The sequence below is a fragment of the Leptodactylus fuscus genome, chromosome 11 (assembly GCF_031893055.1).
Source record: "Leptodactylus fuscus isolate aLepFus1 chromosome 11, aLepFus1.hap2, whole genome shotgun sequence".
NCBI lineage: Eukaryota > Metazoa > Chordata > Amphibia > Anura > Leptodactylidae > Leptodactylus > Leptodactylus fuscus.
The window spans coordinates 40,849,973-40,871,831 of record NC_134275.1 but is presented as its reverse complement, the minus strand read 5'-3'; the positions used below and the strand labels follow the sequence as shown (position 1 = coordinate 40,871,831).

Below are 21,859 nucleotides of genomic sequence, written 5' to 3'. Positions count from 1 at the left end.
ATGTATACTGAGTGCCGCTCCTGCAGCTGACCCGAGCCAGGCTCCGCCCCGGATGTGACCTGGGGTGTTGGACAGGAAGCAGGAAGTGAGCTTGCTGTGAGGGATCCCGGGGAGGTCAGAGGTGAGAGAGTAAACATGGCGGCGAACATGGTGAGGAACCGGGCGTGGATCGGGATACGGAGGTGAGCGGGGTCGAGGAGGACGGAGACATGTCTGCTGTGTGAGGAGGGGGCCGGGGTCACGTGGTGTGTATGGGGGGTATAGCTAGGTAACCTGATATTAGGGGGAGGGGGCTATGTTGTCCTCCACATCCATGACACCTGTGTAACATATAACTGCGGAACTACAACTCTCAGCATGTTCTAGCAGCAGGTACATGGAATGCTGGGGCTTGTAGTACCACAGACATCGAATAATCACTTCACTAACTAGTTAATATAATAATAATACATTTTATTTTTATAGCGCCAACATATTCCGCAGCGCTGTACAATTTGTAGGGTTCAAGTACAGACAGAAAGATGCATTACAAAGAAAGGGATTTCACACAATGGGACTGAGGGCCCTGCTCGCAAGAGCTTACAATCTATGAGAGAGCTTACAGTCTATGAGAGAGCGTACAATCTATGAGAGAGCTTACAATCTATGAGAGAGCGTACAGTCTATGAGAGAGCGTACAGTCTATGAGAGAGCTTACAGTCTATGAGAGAGCTTACAGTCTATGAGAGAGCTTACAGTCTATGAGAGAGCGTACAATCTATGAGAGAGCTTACAATCTATGAGAGAGCTTACAATCTATGAGAGAGCGTACAGTCTGAGAGAGCTTACAGTCTATGAGAGAGCGTACAGTCTATGAGAGAGCGTACAGTCTATGAGAGAGCTTAAATCTATGAGAGGGCTTACAGTCTATGAGAGAGCTTACAATCTATGAGAGAGCGTACAGTCTATGAGAGAGCTTACAATCTATGAGAGGGCTTACAGTCTATGAGAGAGCTTACAATCTATGAGAGAGCGTACAGTCTATGAGAGAGCTTACAATCTATGAGAGAGCATACAGTCTATGAGAGAGCGTACAGTCTATGAGAGAGCGTACAGTCTATGAGAGAGCTTACAATCTATGAGAGAGCGTACAATCTATGAGAGAGCTTACAATCTATGAGAGAGCGTACAGTCTGAGAGAGCTTACAATCTATGAGAGAGCTTACAATCTATGAGAGAGCTTACAGTCTATGAGAGAGCTTACAATCTATGAGAGAGCGTACAATCTATGAGAGAGCTTACAATCTATGAGAGAGCGTACAGTCTGAGAGAGCTTACAATCTATGAGAGAGCTTACAATCTATGAGAGAGCTTACAATCTATGAGAGAGCATACAGTCTATGAGAGAGCTTACAATCTATGAGAGAGCTTACAGTCTATGAGAGAGCTTACAATCTATGAGAGAGCTTACAATCTATGAGAGAGCTTACAATCTATGAGAGAGCTTACAATCTATGAGAGAGCGTACAGTCTATGAGAGAGCGTACAGTCTATGAGAGAGCGTACAGTCTATGAGAGAGCTTACAATCTATGAGAGAGCGTACAGTCTATGAGAGAGCTTACAGTCTATGAGAGAGCTTACAGTCTATGAGAGAGCTTACAGTCTATGAGAGAGCTTACAATCTATGAGAGAGCGTACAGTCTATGAGAAAGCTTACAGTCTGAGAGAGCTTACAGTCTATGAGAGAGCTTACAATCTATGAGAGAGTGTACAGTCTGAGAGAGCTTACAATCTATGAGAGAGCTTAGTCTATGAGAGAGCGTACAGTCTATGAGAGAGCTTACAGTCTATGAGAGAGCTTACAATCTGAGAGAGCTTACAGTCTATGAGAGAGAGCGTACAGTCTATGAGAGAGCGTACAGTCTATGAGAGAGCGTACAGTCTATGAGAGAGCTTACAGTCTATGAGAGAGAGCATACAGTCTATGAGAGAGCTTACAGTCTATGAGAGAGAGCGTACAGTCTATGAGAGAGAGCGTACAGTCTATGAGAGAGCTTACAGTCTATGAGAGAGCTTACAGTCTATGAGAGAGCTTACAGTCTATGAGAGAGAGCGTACAGTCTATGAGAGAGCGTACAGTCTATGAGAGAGAGCGTACAGTCTATGAGAGAGAGCGTACAGTCTATGAGAGAGCTTACAGTCTATGAGAGAGCTTACAGTCTATGAGAGGGCTTACAGTCTATGAGAGGGCGTACAGTCTATGAGAGAGCTTACAGTCTATGAGAGAGCTTACAGTCTATGAGAGAGCGTACAGTCTATGAGAGAGCGTACAGTCTATGAGAGAGCTTACAGTCTATGAGAGAGCTTACAGTCTATGAGAGAGCTTACAGTCTATGAGAGAGCGTACAGTCTATGAGAGAGCGTACAGTCTATGAGAGAGCTTACAGTCTATGAGAGAGCTTACAGTCTATGAGAGAGCGTACAGTCTATGAGAGAGCGTACAGTCTATGAGAGAGCTTACAGTCTATGAGAGAGCTTACAGTCTATGAGAGAGCTTACAATCTATGAGAGAGCTTACAGTCTATGAGAGAGCTTACAGTCTATGAGAGAGCGTACAATCTATGAGAGAGCTTACAGTCTATGAGAGAGCTTACAGTCTATGAGAGAGCTTACAATCTATGAGAGAGCGTACAGTCTATGAGAGAGCTTACAGTCTATGAGAGAGCTTACAGTCTATGAGAGAGCTTACAATCTTCTGTCACTTCCTGATATTTCATCGCTCTCCCTCTTTGTGGTACTGGATCTCTGCTGTCTGTCCCTGGCTAGAAACCATATTGTTCACATCCAGAGGCTGATCCCTATCCTGCAACCGTCCTGGTCACACAGCAGTGCTGATACACTGGCATGAGGCTGCTGTGTTGGTTGGATACGACTGGGGCATGGGTTCCTTCTTTGGATGTATACAGGAGTGTACCATTCATTGACAGCCAGCAGCGATGGTGATACTGGTGCCATAATCATGACTGGGTGAACGGTATATACCCCAATACCACACCGAGTATACACATGTATCAGTATATACATGGAGCAGACCTATATGTAATGAATTGTATCTGCCTTGTGTTTCAGGTACGGACTCCCTGCCTACAGGAGGTTCAGCAGCGGCGGTACCTACCCCAACATACCACTTACCAGTCCCCTACCTGGGGTGCCCAAGCCTGTGTTTGCAAGAGTGGATGGACAGGAGAAGTACGAGACTAAGGTTACCAACCTGGAGAATGGCCTGCGGGTGGCCTCGCAGAACAAATTTGGACAGTTCTGTACAGTTGGGCGTAAGTAGAGTTACAGTCTGAGCAAATGTGATGTATCATGCCTAGTGCAGGGCATATTCAGGTACACCAAAGAGACAATCTCTGTGCCTTGCACTGGACTAGGTATAATGTAGTCTGTCAGATTTCTCCAGGACTTATATATTGATATGTGATCGGAGGAGGTCTGGCACCTGGGATCCCCACTGATAAGCTGTTTGAAGAGACCATGGCCAGACGTATCCAGGACATTGGCTACAAGTGTCACATTCCATGTTTCAAGCCACTCACGACCAATAGACAACGCCAAAAGCGTCTCACCTGGGCCAAGGAGAGAAAGAACTGGACTGTTACTCAGTGGTCAAAGGTGTTTTCAGATGAAAGTAAATTTTGCATTTCATTTGGAAATCAAGGTCCCAGAGTCTGGAATTAGAGTGGAGGGCCGGCTATACACAATCCAAACTGCTTGAGGTCTAGTGTGAAGTTTCCACAATCAGTGATGGTTTGGGGAGTCAGGTCATCTGCTGGTGTAAGTCCTCTGTGTTTTATCAAGACCAAAGTCAGCGCAGCCGCCTACCAGGAAATTCTAGGGCACTTAATGCTTCCCTCTGCCCACAAGCTTTTTGGGTATGGAAATTTCCAATACCTGGTTTAATAACCACAGTATCACTGTCCTTGATTGGCCAGCAAACTCGCCTGACCTTAACCACATAGACAATCTATGGGGTATTGTCAAGAGGAAGATGAGACCCCAGACCCAACAATGCAGACGAGCTGAAGGCTGCTATAATACAACCTGGGCTTCCATAGCACCTCTGCAGTGCCACAGGCGGATCCTTCCATGCCACATTGCCGCTTTGATTCAGTCATTCATACAAAAGGAGCCCCGACAAATATCAAGTGCATTTACTGGAGATTTTTCATTTAGCCAACATTTCTGTGTTAAATAATTTTTTTACAGTTGGTCTTATATAATAATCTAATTTTCTGAGATAATGACTTTTCCTTGGCTATAAGCCATAATCATCAACATTAACAGAAAGAAACACTTTATCAAGTTCCCTCTGTTTGTAATGACTCAATATAATATATGGGGTTCACTTTTTCTATTGAATTACTAAGCTATTCAGCAGTTTTCCTGGAGGCGTTGCTATCTGAGCAGTTTTTTTTACTTTTGGAAGAAATCTGATTGCTCTTTGTAGACCAGGAATTGTTCATTTTTAGAGGTTTTCTACACCACAAAGTACTTATGTAGTTCTTTTATTTTGATGGTGATCTATGGCTTAGTCAGATGTAATGCGGTGTGTGTATTGTTTGATATATTCTGTCTATCGGACCAGGGCTTTTTATATGTTTGGTCAGTATGGCGTCTTCCTTTTGTCATTGTCCATGTCACTGTGCTTGTATTTTCTTTTTTTAACTCCTAGTTTGACTTTTTGACACACAGGTTATTTTATTTGTAATTGTTGACCATACAAAACTATGGATTAGAGAAAAATCCTTCCAACTCCTCTCCTGCCTGCTGAAATGGTCAATTCACTGCTCCAAACAGATACAAAAACAAGGAGGGCTGACCTGTAAGATCCTCATACCAGGGATGATCTGTCGGTGACCAATCTGCACATACATCTGCTTTTTGCAGTGTTGGATTATTATAATTTACGGCTTTGTTTCTCTTCCAGTTCTCATCAATTCAGGCTCCAGACATGAAACCAAATACCTCAGCGGCATCTCTCACTTTTTGGAGAAATTGGCCTTCTTTGTAAGTAGAACTTCAATGGCTGATCTAATGTCTTGTGTGATGTATTATGGCTGTAGAAGACTTGTCATTCTGTTCTTGTCACTACCAGCCTTGTAGCTGGCTCATGTGCAAGAATTCACGACACTTTAACGTAAATCTTCTCTGTTCTTCAGTAGAATTAAAGAACCTTCTTGTTCCCCTTGTTGTTCCTACGTTGTCACACGTGTCCAATGCTGATGACCTGCACATCTCCACGTGTATACGTGACTGATACCAGAATCTCAGTAGGACTGGGACAGAACATAAGATGGGGCCTGATAGAAGATGTTATGTGCGGGTGGCTCAGTGGTTAGCACTGCAGCCTTGCAGTCCTGGAGTCCTGGGTTCAAATCCTGCCAAGGACAACATCTGCAAGGAGTTTGTATGTTCTCCCCGTGTTTGCATGGATTTCCTCCCACACTCCAAAGACATACTGATAGGGGGGAAAAAAAGATGTTATGTGCATGATACACTTTCTGTTATAACTTATATTTTTTTTCTCTCTTTTTCTTCCTCTAGTCTACAAAACGGTATGGCAGTAAAGATGAGATTCTCTTGACACTTGAAAAACATGGTGGGATTTGTGACTGTCAGACCTCCAGGCAAGGATCACGGTCTTATTATTTTAAAGTGGTTGTCAATACCCAAGGGTATTGAATACTGATGACAGAATAGACCATCAGTATCTGATTTATGGGAACCCAACACCTAGACCCTGCACCAATCAGCTGATCCGGCTATCAGAAGCTGTATATGGCAGGAGCAGCTCTACTCCTTCTCGAGTGAGTGGGAGAAGATCTGCCGTTTCCCATCACCACCATTATAGTGTATGTTACCTGCTGCATACACAGACCCCCACTGATCACAGGAACAAGAAGCCAAGTCCACTCTGTGAATGGATCAGTGGTATCCCTGTGTGACCATTACTCTATTCCCTACTGTGACACATAAAAGAGCGCAGCTCTCCGTCAGTGCCATAGACCAGTAGTCAGGTATGTGCTGTTTGCAGTTTCAATGTTTGCAGCATGTGAAAGCTGTGACTCTCTGCTTTTTTGTGATACCAGAACAGTTTTCTCTAGGTGGTATAAAACTGGAGATACAGCCATTTCAAGTGCCCCCTCCTCCCCTTTTGCTCTACATACTGCATTGAGTACAGCTGTACAGGTGTAGCAATGCTTATGTACAGCATCTCTAATGGGAACTTTACAGACTGTATATTATAAAAATGTTCACCAACCACCCCCTACACAAGTTAGACTTTAGTTGGACTTTAAAGAGATTTCCCATGAACATACTTGTACTTTGGTTTATAGACAATTGAAAGTAAAATAATTTTGCAAACATAAACGATTTAAAATTAAAAAATTTTTTGGCAGATTTATAAAGATTTTCTCCATAGAAAGTTTCTGCCCTCATGGCCCTTTGGCAACTGATCAAGACTACAGACTGTCAACCCTAAGATGGTCAGAGAAAATCTGTCAAATTCAGCAACATTTTTAATATTTATATTTGCAAAAATGTTTTTAACTTTAAAATGTCTATAAATTTACATGTGCTTATATTCACGTTAAAACCCTTTTAGGCTAAGACCGTACGTGGCGTCCTGCAGCAAAAAGCTCTGCAGCAATGCATTGTGGTTCCTCCTTCAGTGCTCAGTGTTCACAGAGGTTTCCTCCATAGGTATACTTTGGGGAAACCGTTGGCGTTTCCGTAGACTTAATTGACATGCTGTGATTTCCAGAACTGTGCCGGTTTTGGAAATCGCAACGCAGCTTATACCGCAAAGTGGGCATGGGATTCGCTAGAAAACACTGTGATTTCTCGCGGTTTCTCGCTCACCGTACGTTGTGTAGTGGCAAGTTGAGGTACCACAGTGCTGCTCCATAGGCTTGAATGGGGCAGTGCTGCAGTACCTGCTACAATTTTTTTATGGCTAGTGAGCATTGCCGCCCCCGACAAGTATACATTACTGGGGCTGTCCCGAAGCAGCTAATCTGCGGCGGTCCCAGGTGTCGGACTCTGGCAGATTTAATAAAATTGATAGCCTATCCTAAGACTAGGCAGTCAATGTTAAAAAGTGGCTAACCCATTTAAAGAGATGTAAGGGTGATATTGTGCTTGTGCAGGGATATTACTTGTTTTAATGTCTCCGTTTTGTTCCAGGGACACCACCATGTATGCGATGTCTGCAGATGCTAAAGGCCTGGACGATGTGGTCTCCCTGTTGTCAGAAGTAGTTTTACAGCCTCAGTTCTCAGGTAAAGATGCCTCACCCAGTGTTTTCAAGCTCTGCTTTGTTCTGGTTGTCACATTATGCTTCGAAATTAAATCCTAGTAAAACTTTTCTGGTACATTTCATACATCAACAGTGTAGGGGAAAATAGTAACCTCTGCACTGATCAGTGTTCCTAAATACACTGCACAGATTCATCCTCTGGTGTCCCTACAATGAGTGGAAAGGGGGAGCAGAGAAAATGAGATGGGATTAGTTTGTAGTGAGTGATCTCCTAGAGCTGGGGAATATTTCACCTGACAGACACAGCCGGAGCTTCTAAAGCTGGATTGTTCTTTCTTCTTTTCTCATCTTCCACTGTCCATAGACTTCAGTGGGCTGAGTTGTAAGGTGTGTACTGGACTCCAGAGTACAGTGTATTCAGGGATGGCGATCGGTGCAGGGGATGAAAGAAGATGCAATTTTCTGTACTAAACTAGATCACAAACTTTTCTATTCTCACCTAAACTAATGGTTTTATTATAAATGGTTAGGTGAGCTTTAAAGGGTTGTCCAGGAGTCTAACAAACCCCTGTGGAGGCTCTGGAGTGGGAAGATAAAATTAAAATCATACTTCCATGTTCCCCACTCTGCGCTGCCACTGTCCACTTGGTCCTCCAGATTTTACTGCGGTTTTTTGAGCCAAGAAGGGCTACTAAAGGAATGAGAAGAATAAGAGGACGTTCTTATACTTCTCCCCTCTGCTCACTCCACTCCTTGGTTTGGCTCAAAAAACAGCAGCCAAATCCGCAACAAAAAAAAGTTTTGTATCTGTGATGTGGGGACTCAGCCTTAAGGAACTGCAAAAAGTATCCTGTGTTTTACAGAACTGCCCCAGAGGCTGACTCGGGATGCCAGTGCGAATATACACAGATTCTGCAGGGGAGCCCTGTCACACACACTGCAGCCATGAAATGTTCTCTTATCTTCTGCAGTTTATCATTGGGGGCCACAGTACCATGGGCTATAGGGCTGGCCTAGGAAGCTGACACTAAGAAATAAGAAAGCATTGGCTCTCTACAGACAGTTTTGCAATAAAAAAAATAAATCTTATTGTTTTCGATGACAAAAAAAAAAGCCCCTAGTGTGTGTGTTTTTTTTTGTTACCCCATTAAGCATTACTCTTTAAGCAGAATTACATGAAGGTACCCATGAGGGTAAAGTGCTGCATGGAATTCTCACCATGTACCAGGTGTCTTTCAGAAAATATATGGGGGTGTAGAAGATACAAGAGGTCTTCTGTCAAGTAGTCAGCCCAAAACTATGGTTTGCCCCATCCCACATGATACACTGCTGATGTGTCTGTTGTTCCTCTTTCATAGAAGAAGAGATGAAAATGACACGCATGGCCATACGCTTTGAGTTGGAAGACTTGCACATGAGGCCGGATCCAGAGCCATTGCTGACTGAGATGATTCATGCAGTAAGTACTGAGATTCTACTTTAGACAGTCTACATACCGGCAACACCTCACCCGTCCTCTACTGTTTGCACAGGTTATGGGGGGCTGGCTGACGATAGTAAAGTCTGATGAAGCTGGGGGTTCTGGGCTGACTCTGACTTCGAGTTGTTCTGCCTCCCCTCCTGTGGCTACTAAGCTATAATACTAAATCCATCCTAGGGATAGATGTGACACTGTATCTAGGGATAGATGTGTCCCCTCCCCTTCCTTCCCTCCTATTTAGGAACTCAACACTGACTAAACTTCTTCTCTTGTCTTCAGGCCGCTTTCCGGGAGAATACAGTGGGACTCCCCAGATTCTGCCCCACAGAGAACATTGAAAAAATTGACAGGAATTTGCTTCACTCTTATATGAACAACTACTTCACCCCAGACAGGATGGTGCTGGCTGGAGTGGGCATTGAGCACGATCAGTTGCTGGAGTGTGCTAAGAAGTATCTGCTGGGTGTGAAGCCCGTGTGGGAGTCTGGGAGTCAAAGGAGTATCGACAAGTCTATTGCTCAGTACACAGGAGGGATAGTCAAGGTAACATGTCACAGACTTTGAATTTAATTTCTCATTCCTAAATCTAGCTGTAGTTCATCCTTATAAAGGGGTTCCTTATTGACCACACCTGTCCATATGATGTAGAGAAGGAGGCCCTCTATTGGTCAGCTCTGGCAGACTCCGCCTATCATAAATTACATGGTCATCCACTTGATTAAAGGGAACGTTTAGCATCCCAGCATCTGTTTATAGTCTCTGCTCCACTGATTCCAGCACAGTTGGAATTTTTCTCTAGCCCCCGCCGTTCCCAAGCAATAAGTGCAGATAGTTTTGGTGCCTGATATGCTATTTAAAGAGGGCCTTTCATGTCCCCACAAATTGGCAGTATTATTATCCACTTATAAGCAGACAGTGCTGAATTCTCCTGGTATGTGTCCGGGTGCAGGGGATATCAATGCTGTTAGTTTTGGCACCAATATCTCTCCACTGTGAGAAGGGCAGGCCTTACAGCTCAGCATCAATAGCCTTATACTGTTGGAGGGGGCCACTTAGGAATGGTGGGGGCTAGAGAAAAAGTGTTCCAGAATCATCGGGGCTGCACCTATTAACAGATGCTAAGAACTAGAGTAGGTACAAGTGGTGAAAGATTCCTTTTAAGTGGCCACGTTGCACCTGTAGTTGCCAATGAAGATACGTGTGCGCAGCATATTCTTCTTGCAGTGGTGTCCATTGATCACCAGGCCAAATTCATTTGTAAAAGGGGGTGTTGTGACAATAAAGTACTGTCAGAACACACCTTGTGTGTGTGGTCTCTTGCTAGTGTCTGTAGGGGAGTTGCAGTATCAGACACGACCTGTGGACTGGTGTGGTGCTCTATGCAGAAGAAAGGAGCCATGATTTTCATATCCTGGATAACCTCTTCAGGCTACATGCACATGCTGCCAATGTTTTAATCCTGTTCCTAACAGTCTTCATTTGTTTCGTAGGTGGAGAAGGACATGTCTGATGTCAGCCTGGGGCCCACCCCCATCCCAGAGCTCTCACACATCATGATCGGCCTGGAAAGCTGCTCCTTTCTGGTAATTCTTCTCCTTACACCTTGTATCACTGATCACGAACCCTGGGACTATGGAGGGAATTTAGGATGTACCCCTGCCCATTTTCTGGCATACAAAAGTTGTGAATTATTTGCTCTTAGCTGTTTTGTGAGCTATTTTCAGCATTTAGTGCTACCTGTGTCACTTCTTCCGAAAAGTGGCTGGACCTTAGTGTGAGTCTGGAGAAATAACTATAATTTACACGGGAAAATGTCGTAAGTTATAGCTGAAATCTACAATGAGCGCATGTCACTCCAGTGCACCACAGATCAAAACTGATGTAGGAGACTTTCCCTCTATATCTTAAATCCCTTTCTGTATCCTCTGCTAGGAAGATGACTTCATCCCCTTCGCTGTCCTGAATATGATGATGGGCGGTGGAGGCTCCTTCTCTGCTGGAGGACCAGGAAAAGGCATGTTCACCAGACTGTACCTGAATGTGCTCAACAGGTGAGACCCAAACATCATCTCATCCACCCCTCTGTGGACCGTTCCTCTCCATAGTGTATGGGCGGCCATCTACAGAGTAACAGGGGTTATGTATTGCAGATAGATGATATGTCCATTTCTTTGTAGGCACCATTGGATGTATAATGCCACCTCATACCACCATAGTTATGAAGACACTGGACTCTTGTGTATACATGCCAGTGCTGACCCTCGCCAGGTGAGTCCATGTCTAAGGGAGATCATGTAAGGGAATTGTATGCATTACAGAATTCAGACCAGCGGCCATCAGAGTATATTCACACAGTGGAACTGGAAGCAGTCATCCTCCTCAAAATCCTTTCCAACAAACAGCTTGAATCTGGTTCCCATTATTCTCAATTGTAGGCAGCGACATACGTTTATTTTACTAGAGCACTGAGAAAAGAAACATCCTGCTCAACCTTGCCGCATTTGCTGTGGCTGATTCGCCAGGGAAACCGCGGCATACGGCATCACGCGTCATCAGCCCTATTGTGTTTAAGGCTAATCGCGCCTGCCACAGAAAGCAGAGGCTCAGCTTCTTCCATGATTTCCACAGGGTTGGTTCTTGGAGAGGATTTTGAGGCTGAGGATTGTGTACATTCCACAATCTGAACATACCCCTACCAACTTAGATTTACCTTGAGACCTTATCTAGTTTTTTTTTATTTTTTATTTCCACTACTTCTGGCCACATCCTCAGCATCAGACTGCCTTGGAGTTATCACCCCCCATATTACAATATAAGAAATGGAGTTTGCAATCTCATTTTTGGTGATATTATTGCAGGTCATAACTTCTAGATTAACGTTGGCCATACCTGCCAATTTCAGCATCTGATCAATCATCTAATGTGTGTGGGGTCCTCCCACCTCCCCCCCAGTGGTAGAAGTTGGAAGAGAGAAGGGTTGGCCTTGTTGGATTTTAGCATGCCCAGTCCATCTGTTCTCAGGGAGATAAGCTGCTTCCAAGTTGTCTGGCACTGCCTAGCTCTCCTCTCCCTATTCAGAACACATGCATGCTCAGCCTTTATTCTGTGTTTGTTGCAGAGTATTACTGGCATGTGCCGGGATACAATGTAAATGCTTGACAAGCGCAGGTCCCCACCTCTAGGAGAATGGGGATCTGCTTCTTGCTTTAGCTCTTGCCATAGATTTCATAGGCATAGATTCATATGTCTCCTAAAAAAATAAAAGATCAAGGCAAACAGCTCAGAGGATTGATGTAAATGATGGCTGTGTCAGACGTTTTATTAGTGCATCATTGAACTTTCCTACACACCCCCCCCCCAAAAAAATGGTGTACATACATAAAATAAACTCCGCTACAATTGCTGATAGAACTAAAGCTCAAATTGTAAAGTTATAGAACAGGAGGGACTTGGTTCAGTCCTCATGTAATAAAGGTCAGAGGGACTACGCAGCACCTACTTATTACACGACCTTCAGATTTTCAGCAGTACATGGCGCACCCTCATTGACCTTTATTAAATGAACAAAATGTGGATTGTTCCTCCTACTCTACAACTGGAACTATAGTTCTGTCTGCAGTAGTAGCTGAGATCATGTTATGCCCTGTTTTATTGAGGTCTTGGAGAAATTACCGTATTATTGTTTATTTATATAGCACCTTTAATTCCATGGTGCTTTACATTTGGGAGAAAATCACTGATGTACCAATGAACAGTCCATGCGCCATAAAGTAGAAGACAGCCATCATTTACATCAATCTGACAGTTCTTTCTGAGCTCTTAGCCAGGATCTCTGTGTGTATTCAACTCTATGAATATATAGCTGGTAGGTGGGAGTCCCTGCACCTGGTGGGAGTCCCTGCACCTATCAGGCAAGTGCCAGAAATGCTTAAACATTTTCTTTTTTTATTAGAAAAATATGGTGGCTTTCTTTCAAACTTGTCCTTGGGTTGTGTGAGATTTTGCATTACACCCGCACCCTCTGCTCTTCATTATCTGTATTTGGTGTTTCAATGAAGTTTAATGCAACCCCCCCCCTAAAAAAAACAAAACCTTACAATGATGATGTTTTGCATCTTTTAATACAAGGTTAAAGATGGTGGCAAGAGACGTAGTCAGGAGCATATTCATGACTCTCCTAATAAAGCTTAGGACTTTTCAGCAGAGGCCTCTCGCTTTATGACACAACCCCCAGTCCTCTGGCTGCATCATCTGCCTTCATATTTAACCTTTTCACTGCCAAGCTCGTAGCTCTATGTCCTCCCAAGGTGGCACATCAGTAGCGGAGGTCTTAGCTACTACGTCCTCCCTACTACTGCCGATATCTCTGGACTGCATCAACATATCTTGATGCTTTAAAATGCATTTTTTTATTGTAGATTGTGAGCTCTACATAGAGCTCACAATGTACATTTTTCCCTATCAGTATGTATTTGAACACCAGGACTCCAGCGCTGCAGTGCTAACCACTGAGCCATCTCCTCTTTAAAATTATACCAAGAACTTGATGATAGAACTTACAGTTTTGGAGCAATTCACTTTTGAAAACACTATTTGGCATTGAGATCCAACTGCAGATCTCCATTCCTGACAGCGTTTCAACAGTGAATCGCTCCAAAACTATACGTTCTATCATCAAGTTCTTGATATCATTTTAAAGATGAGATTCTCTTCTCTGAAATGCATTTTAAATCATCAAGATATGTTGATGCAATCCAAAGATATAGGGCTCTAAATTGTGCCCCCCCCCTCCTGTCTAAGCAAGCATTTTGCGAACTGTAACAGGAAAGGGAGGGGGGCACCAGCAGCAGCACAGAGACAGAGAAACAATCTGACTCTGTGCATAACTTGTATGTGACACCAGGAGGGGGGTGGCAGGGACTCTTCTGTCCCTATTAACCCTTCTCCTGCCAAGAGAGAGAGCATACTATACTTTGCTGTCTGATTGTCACATACAGGTATAATGTAATTCCCCCTGAGCTTTACTACTGGGGTATTCTTATGTTATACCCCCTGAACATAACCAGTAAGTTTATTGGCACTGTGACCCAGACATTTACCATTGTCCAGGTCGCAGCGCCACAAAAAAGTCGCACCAAACACTTACACAACATATACATAAAGTCATGAATAAAGTTTACATTTCACCCAATCCCTGTCCTGTCCATACCTGAGCTTTCTAGATTAAAATACGTCTCTAGTGATATCCGTTACACGCTAAAATAATAGTAATAACGATTATCACTAGAGATGAACGTATAGATTGCTAAAATTTTTATAGGGGGATGGAAAATAATATTTTTATGTAAAGTCCTATTTAACCCCTTCCCGCCGATGGCACTTTTTGACTTCCTGACCAAGCTCGATTTTTCAAAACCGCCATGTGTCACTTTGTGGCAATAACTTTGGAACGCTTTAACTTACCAAAGTGATTTTGAGATTGTTTTTTTCGTAACACATTGTACTTCATGTTAGTGGTAAATTTTGGTTGATATGTTTCGTGTTTAATTACGAAAAAATAGGAAATTTGGTGGAAATTTTGAAAAATATGCATTTTATAAAGTTTGAAATGATGTGCATTGCATACAGATAGTCAGACCGCCAAAATTATATCATAAATCTCATGTCTCAGATCTCTGCTTTATGTCGGCATCAAACTTTAGGCGCCCTTTTAATTTTTATGGACATTATAAGGTTTACAAGTGAAATAACAATATTCAAAATTTTCAAGAAATTTCCAAAACCGATTTTTTTAAGGGCCTAATCCAGTTATGAAGGGGTTTTGAAAGACCCTTGTATTAAAGCCCCCCATAAATCACCCCATTTTCAAAACTGCACCCCTTAAATAAGCCAAAACAACATATACCTAGTAATTTAACCCTGTAAGTGTTGAACAGGAATTAATACAAAATGGAGGTGAAATTTTCAAATTTGATTTTATTTTACTAATATTTTCGTTTAGCCCTAGAATTTGCACATTCACAAGGGGTTAAAGGAGAAAACGCCCCCCACAATTTCTTATGCAACTTCTCCCGACTACCATAGTACCCCACTTGTGGGTGTAAACTAATATATGGACGCACAGCAAGACGCAGAAGGGAAGGCGCGCCAAGGAGCTTTTAGAGGGCAGATCTGGCTGTGAGCAGTTTCAGGAGCCATGTCGCATTTACAAAGCCCTTGAGGAGTCAAAACAGTGGAAACCTCTAGAAAGTGACCCCATTTTGAAAACCGCACCCCTCAAAGTATTTATCAAGTGATGTAGTGAGCATTAGTAACCCCGAAGTGAATGTGTAAGCTGTGCGGAGTAAATTGGGTACACCAAATCCCATTCTATTTTCCCACTAGCTCCTATGACACGGACGGGGAAGAGGGGCATTCTGGGGGATCAGCGCTGGTGTCTTCTCTCTCATAAGCTCTAAATATGGGGTGTCCCCTGAAAACGCTCGCACTGCTTATACATTTCCTTCTAGTCGCAGCCACTTATGTCCTAATGATTTGGCGACTTTTAGGGTTTTTGTCTTCACATTGTACAAGCTAGATTTTTATTTTCTGGCAATGTGGCCATATGAGGGCTTGGTGTTTGTGGTATTAGATGTGCTTCTCAATGCCACCATTTTGGGGTGCCTGTAACTTATTGACTACATTTTATTAACTCTTTCTGGGTGGGATGTAAAAGGAAACATCAATTCTGGCATTGCTTTTTAGCATTTATTTTTTTTCCCGTGCAGCGTACAGCATAAGTAACAGGTTACCTTTATTCTGAGGGTCGGTACGGTTACGGCGATACCTCATTTATGATTTTTTAATGCTTTGCTATTTCTGCAGAATAAAATTCAATTTAGGGAAAAAAAAACAATTATTTTTGCATCGCCATCTTCTGAAAGGCATAACGTTTTTATTTTTCGCTAGACAGAGCTGGTTGAGGGCTTATTTTTTGCGGGAAGATCTCTTCTTTTTATTGGTACCATTTTGGTTTTCATCTGACCATTTGATTACTTTTTATTGAGCATTTTGTAAGGGAAAAGTGGTGAATAATTATTATTTTGTGCGGTTTTCTAAGTTTTTTTTGTACGCCGTTCGGGTTAAGTAATGTTTTAATTTTATTGATCAGGTTATTACGGACGCGGCGATACCAAGTATGTAATGTTTTTTTCTATTTTTCTTTATTTTACATAATAAAACATTTTATATGGGGAAAAAGGGATTTTTGGGGCTTTATTTCTATTTTATTTTAAACTTATTTAAACTTTTTTATTTTTACTTTTTTCCAACTTTTTTTTTTCTGTCCGCATGGGGGATTGAAGCAGTGATCGGCTGATCACTGCTTCAATACATATACGCTGCAATACACGTGTTACACGTGTATTGCAGAGTATAGGAAGCTGTCAGCCTGTGTGGACGCACAGGCTGACAGCTTCCTTTTTAGGCAGGATCAACCAGGTACATGCAGGGGGTAAGTGATGGGGCAGACCCGGGGTCACTGATCAGACCCCGGGCTGCCCCCTACGAACAACGGCACCCCCCGAAACCGGCGCGGAGGGTGCCGATCGCCACCATTTGGAAACCAAACCCCGGAGGTGCATATCAGGGGTTAACACCCGCGATCGGACCCGGTTCCAACCGCGGGTGTTACAGGGCAATGTCAGCCGTAACATACAGCTGTTACCCGCAGCACATGGTGCGCACACAGGTTCTGTGTGCGCACCATGCGCCCGCAGTAATAGTACGGCGGTTTGCGGGAAGCCCTTCCCTGCTGCGCCGTACTATTACGGCGCATGTCGGGAAGGGGTTAATATGCACAAAATGGGATGGCGCATTTCTGCTATTTTGGTGATTCTTTACCACCCGCCCCTGTAAATATATACATGTGTGGTATGTATGAACTCCACATATCTTGCAGTTTTATGGACAGTACATTTTGTTTGCAGAAAGGGATTGCTTGAGTCACACTTTAGTGGCAAATTTGAATTTTTGTGCAATTTTTGCTTGCAATCTCTGTTTGCCGCAACGTTGCATGAAGGTGGTTGTATATATGAAACATTAAGTTGTGTTTCTATATACGGTATGCTGTGTAATCTGAAAAAAGTTAGATTTTGGTATCACAGTCACAGTTTTCTAGGTGCAGTATAGCTTTTTAACATATTAGTGAACAACAGCAAAATCCTTCCTGTCTTCTGTATTAGGGTTTTTGGGAGTCCGAGATCTTGTTGTAGTTGATGTTTGCGGTACATATAGTATATATACACATTGTATACACCATAAGTTATTATTTTAAATGTATTTTGTATATGAATCTGAGATTGAACATGAGTTTTAGGTGCAAATATGTGTTTTAGCGCATTTTTTAAAAAAATTATTTGTGTTTGTCACAAAGTTGCATGAAGTTGGATGTGGCTGTTGATGACCCATTAAGACATTTGTAATCTTCAGGTTGTCTACTTTCAAAAAATATATAGGGTTTAGGGGTTCACTTACTTTTCATGGTGTGTAATCCCTACATTTTATAGGATGATACTTTTTTAACATTTTCAGCTTCAAAGCAGATTTTTGTTCCTTCCAGTTCTGGTGATTTTCTGAAGACATGTGCATGCGGGTGCAGGCTATAGTGATATGTATGAACTCTGCACATGTTGAACTCTTATTTTTAGGAGGTTTGGTGCATTTAACTTTTTGTTTGGTTTCCGCTTTTAGCAACTAATATACATTTATTTGCATTTTTTCATAAAACATTCACTTTAAATCAAAATTGCATGAAGGTGCCTGTTTGTATACAGTACCAAGTGGCATTCTAACAATGCTGCAGGTGTCTACTTTAAAGAGGACCTTTCATCAGATTGGGCACAGGCAGTTCTATATACTGCTGGAAAGCTGACAGTGCAATGAATTCAGCGCACTGTCGGCTTTCCCGATCTGTGCCCCGGGTAAAGCGCTATCGGTCCTGGTACTGTAGCTATTTACAGTCAGAAGAGTGTTTCTGACAGTTAGCAAGGGACGCCCTTCTGCCAAGCAGCTCCTATCGCGCTGCACAGTGTGAGCGGGGAGGAACGCCCCCTCCCTCTGCTCACAGTGCTCGTCCATAGATGAGTATAATCAGGAGGGGAGTTCCTCCCTGCTCCACAGTACAGCGCGATAGGCGCTGCTGGGCAGAAGGGCGTCCCTTGCTAACTGTCAGAAACGCCCTTCTGACTGTAATGCGCTACAGTACCGGGACCGATAGCACTTTACCCGAATTCAGCGCACTGTCAGCTTTCCAGCAGTATATAGAACTGCCTGTGCCCAATCTGATGTTGGATGCTTTTTTAATGTTGAAATTCAGGTTTGATTTGTCCATCTCAGAACTGTGAAAATTGCTGACTACTGACAACTGACTACTGGAGGTACAAAATTTCCAGAGACCCTTGGCAGCGAAAGGGTTAAATGTCTGTGGGGAGACGAATCCGACATTTCTATTTGCTAAAGTCTGAAATTTTCCAAAATGTGTTCTTTGCAGGTGAGAGAAATGGTGGAAATTATCACAAGGGAGTTCACACTGATGGCCGGATCTGTTGGGGAGGTCAGTATCATATTGTAGCCCACACTGGTGAAGTTGCCGCCATGTAGCGGTGTGACTCTAACATGACATCATACAGTCCATCCATTTCCTGCTCCTCATGTTTGTTCTTTCATTCAGGTTGAACTGGAGCGAGCCAAGACCCAGCTGAAGTCCATGCTTATGATGAACCTGGAGTCCAGGCCGGTCATCTTTGAAGATATTGGGAGACAAGTTCTGGCCACAGGGAAGAGGAAGCTTCCTCATGAGCTGTGCACTCTTATCAGTGAGTACTGGGGAAAATTATTGTACTAGCCATTGACTAGGACCTAGAATCATCATCATCATCAATGATGGTTCCCTGCTTGAGGTCCCCCTATTTGAGCTTGGCTGGCCATGCTGCCATCTTACAAAGGTAGATGACGCTTTAAAGGGGTTCCTGCGCAGGCTGTATCTATGTCCTATCCTTAGATTAGGGATTTAATATCAGATTGGGAGAGATGATCAGCTGATCTTAGCAGCCATTATACGGTGAACAGAACCAGAAGGAGACGCCTTGTTCTCTGTGCAGTGGCCATGTTGGGTTCCTGCAGCTTAAGGCTGGGTTCACACAATGTATTTTGGCTCGTAATTTGGCACATAGACGCCCGGGAGCTTTTGCAGGCCGTATACGCTCCCATTGATTTAAATGGTAGCCAGGACCGTATACTCGGCGCTATTTTGCGGCCGCCACAAAATCACGGCCGCAAAATAGCGCCGTGTATACGGTCCCGGCTACCATTTAAATCAATGGGAGCGTATACGACCCGCAAAAGCTCCCGCGGCATCTACGTGCCAAATTACGAGCCAAAATACATCGTGTGAACCCAGCCTACCTCCTACATAAGTCAATAGCAACTAGTCTGCAGTAACTCAGTACAGCCACTAGGTGCAGAACAGCGCTATTTACTTTCAGCTCTGTATAGCACCTGATGGGTTGGGGTCTACGTCCTCAGGATAGGTCATCAGTATTGTGTACCCGGAAAACCCTTCAACCCATCTTCTCCTCTTATGTTTACAGGCAAGGTGAAGGCTAGTGACATAAAGAGAGTGGCCACTAAAATGCTGAGGAGTAAGCCTGCGGTCGCCGCACTGGGAAATCTGTCAGAGTTACCGGATTATGATCAGATTCAGGCTGCGCTTTCCAGTAAGGATGGACGACTGCCGCGATCTTACAGGCTGTTTCGATAGCCTGTACCCTATACAGATGTGACGTGAAAAACTGCTGCAAGAGGACTATGTGTGCGCTGCGCCCTGCGGCTGGGTATTGAGTTTTCATCAGTGATGAAGTAATTTATTGGCTCAGAGATTTCAGTGGAGGAGTCGGAGCCAGGAAGGATCCTTAGTCTTATATGCTGTATCCTGTTAATGTAAAGGGGTCCTCTGGTTAGTAATAAGTTATCACCAATTGTGTATAAAGTAAGTGCCCCCTCCCCTAATCACCAGTATATATAAGTCTGAGACTTCTCTTCTCTTACGCGCTGCTTATATATGGGGTACACTCTTATGTCTGCCATTATAGCTCCCATATATGTGGGTGATGTAAGGAATGGCTGAGAAGTACAAGTCAGCCTGGCAGAAGCCTCAACGTATAATTACTGGTGCAGGTTAGAGTGGGATATGCATGATGCCACTACAGACACCCCCTATATGCAGGATGGGGAATAAGTTGCGGATTGCTGGATCCCCCGTGACCACAAAGTTCCCCTGAATCCTCCCTGTGAATGAAGTGCCGGCAGTCCCATAGAAGTGAATGGAGCACCAGCCACACAAGCCCACTGCCTCTTCATTCAAAGGGAGGATTCAGGGTTGTAAGCAGCCATGTTTTTCCAACCTGGACCGCTCATTTAACCGTGCCCTTCCCCTCCACCATGACATTTGCCAAATAATGGACCTTCAATTGATGTTTTGGATTATATTGCACTAAATTGATAGAACCAGAGGATCCCCTTCCCCTACTGGCATCCCGCAGAGGCAGAGATTGTATGTGCTGATCCAGTCTCTATTGGGACATTACCTTGTCACGTGTATTGGCTCGGCCGATCCTCCTAGGTCATGTGATTGGTCTCCTGTGTGCAGATTGTGGGTACATGTTATAATCACTGGTTACATTATATAGGGTTTGCTCTGTGACAGTCAAGACTGCTCATTGTCTTACTAGACAGTATTACAACCATTGTCTACAGCAGTGGAGAACTACCACTTCCAGCACAATGGGGGGAGGGGGTTGTAGTTCCCCAGTGGTTAGAGAGGCACAGGTTGGAGTCCCCCCCTGCATTGTTATATGGTGCAGGTCGGGGGGATGTTGTGTGAGGTGTTATGTACCAGAATGGCTCTGTCTACAGATAAGATTTTCTAATTAAAAACTACTTGTATACCAGGCCTGGCGTGTGCGCAGTCATTGTAAAACACTGTATGAAAGGGAAGGTGGAGGGGAGGGGGGATGGGTTCAAAATGAGTCTCTACTGCACTGTGTGGATTAGATAAAGTATCCTTGTGACATTATAGAGGTACCCCAATGAGGAGCCATACTGAGCACCGTATGGGCTTTATATGCCCCCTGCATCTGACCTTTGTGGATGGAGCTCAAGGCATCAAGACTACAACTGTGAATGCAGCCAAACCCTCCCGTGGACACAGATGTACCCCCATTCCTCTTCATTTGAGAGCGCTCTGTACTTCTACTATCTCCGGTGCTCACATTTAAATTAATTGGAGGGGTGAGTTTGTGCACCAGGGATTTGGCTGCATTCACAACAATGGGGGTAAAACGCCCATTTCTCAGCAGAGAGACCAATTAGCAGTAGAAGAGATTTCTCACTTTGATTGAAAATTAACTTCAACCCCCTATGTAAAATAGGTGGCAAGTGCCTTGAGGGATGTCCCAATCATGGCAAGTGCTTTGGGGGGTGTCTCATAAACCCTACCCACCAAGGCCCTCTATGTCCAGGTTGACAGCGCCTATATGCATGGTATTTCCACTGATCTCATGCACAGGTGCAGTACACTCCCCTATTCCAGAAGTACTGTTGATGGTTATATACAATATGGCCGTCACCCACAGCATGCCATGGGCTTAAAACAAGGATTCAATGGGGAGACCAGTGAGCTCACAGAGGTTTGGCACTGTATCAGGGCAGAGAGTGAGGCATTAGGGTTTACGGGTGAGACTCTGAGCTCTTGCCACCTAATTTGGATTGAGTATTAAAGGCTATTTGTTTCAGCCACCAAAACACAGGAACAAAGTAGGTGCTCAGGGAGGGGGGTCTAAGTGCCCTGCCAAGCACAGGGGTCATCTGAGTAGCCATAAATCACATGATGGCCTCCCTATTAGTATAAAACTGACTGCACATTGATATGACGTTATGGTTAGTGGGGGGAGGGGGGTCTGACTGATCCTTGACATGAAGCTGTAGCCACTTCACTATATTTCCTGTACAGTGGCCACCAGGTCAGGAGCACCCACTG

General features: G+C 43.8%; 1 protein-coding gene across 1 annotated transcript; it reads left to right on the top strand.

Annotated features, from left to right (window-relative positions):
- Positions 1-61: 61 nt before the first annotated feature.
- Positions 62-20,767, top strand: PMPCA (peptidase, mitochondrial processing subunit alpha). Its single transcript, XM_075259518.1, has 13 exons — positions 62-182; positions 3,110-3,312; positions 4,971-5,050; positions 5,588-5,670; positions 7,232-7,326; positions 8,663-8,763; positions 9,064-9,327; positions 10,275-10,367; positions 10,717-10,835; positions 10,962-11,052; positions 18,314-18,376; positions 18,494-18,638; positions 19,413-20,767. Exons 1-13 carry the CDS (start codon positions 136-138, stop codon positions 19,580-19,582), a joined length of 1,554 nt encoding a protein of 517 aa, XP_075115619.1. The 5' UTR covers positions 62-135; the 3' UTR covers positions 19,583-20,767.
- Positions 20,768-21,859: the final 1,092 nt, after the last annotated feature.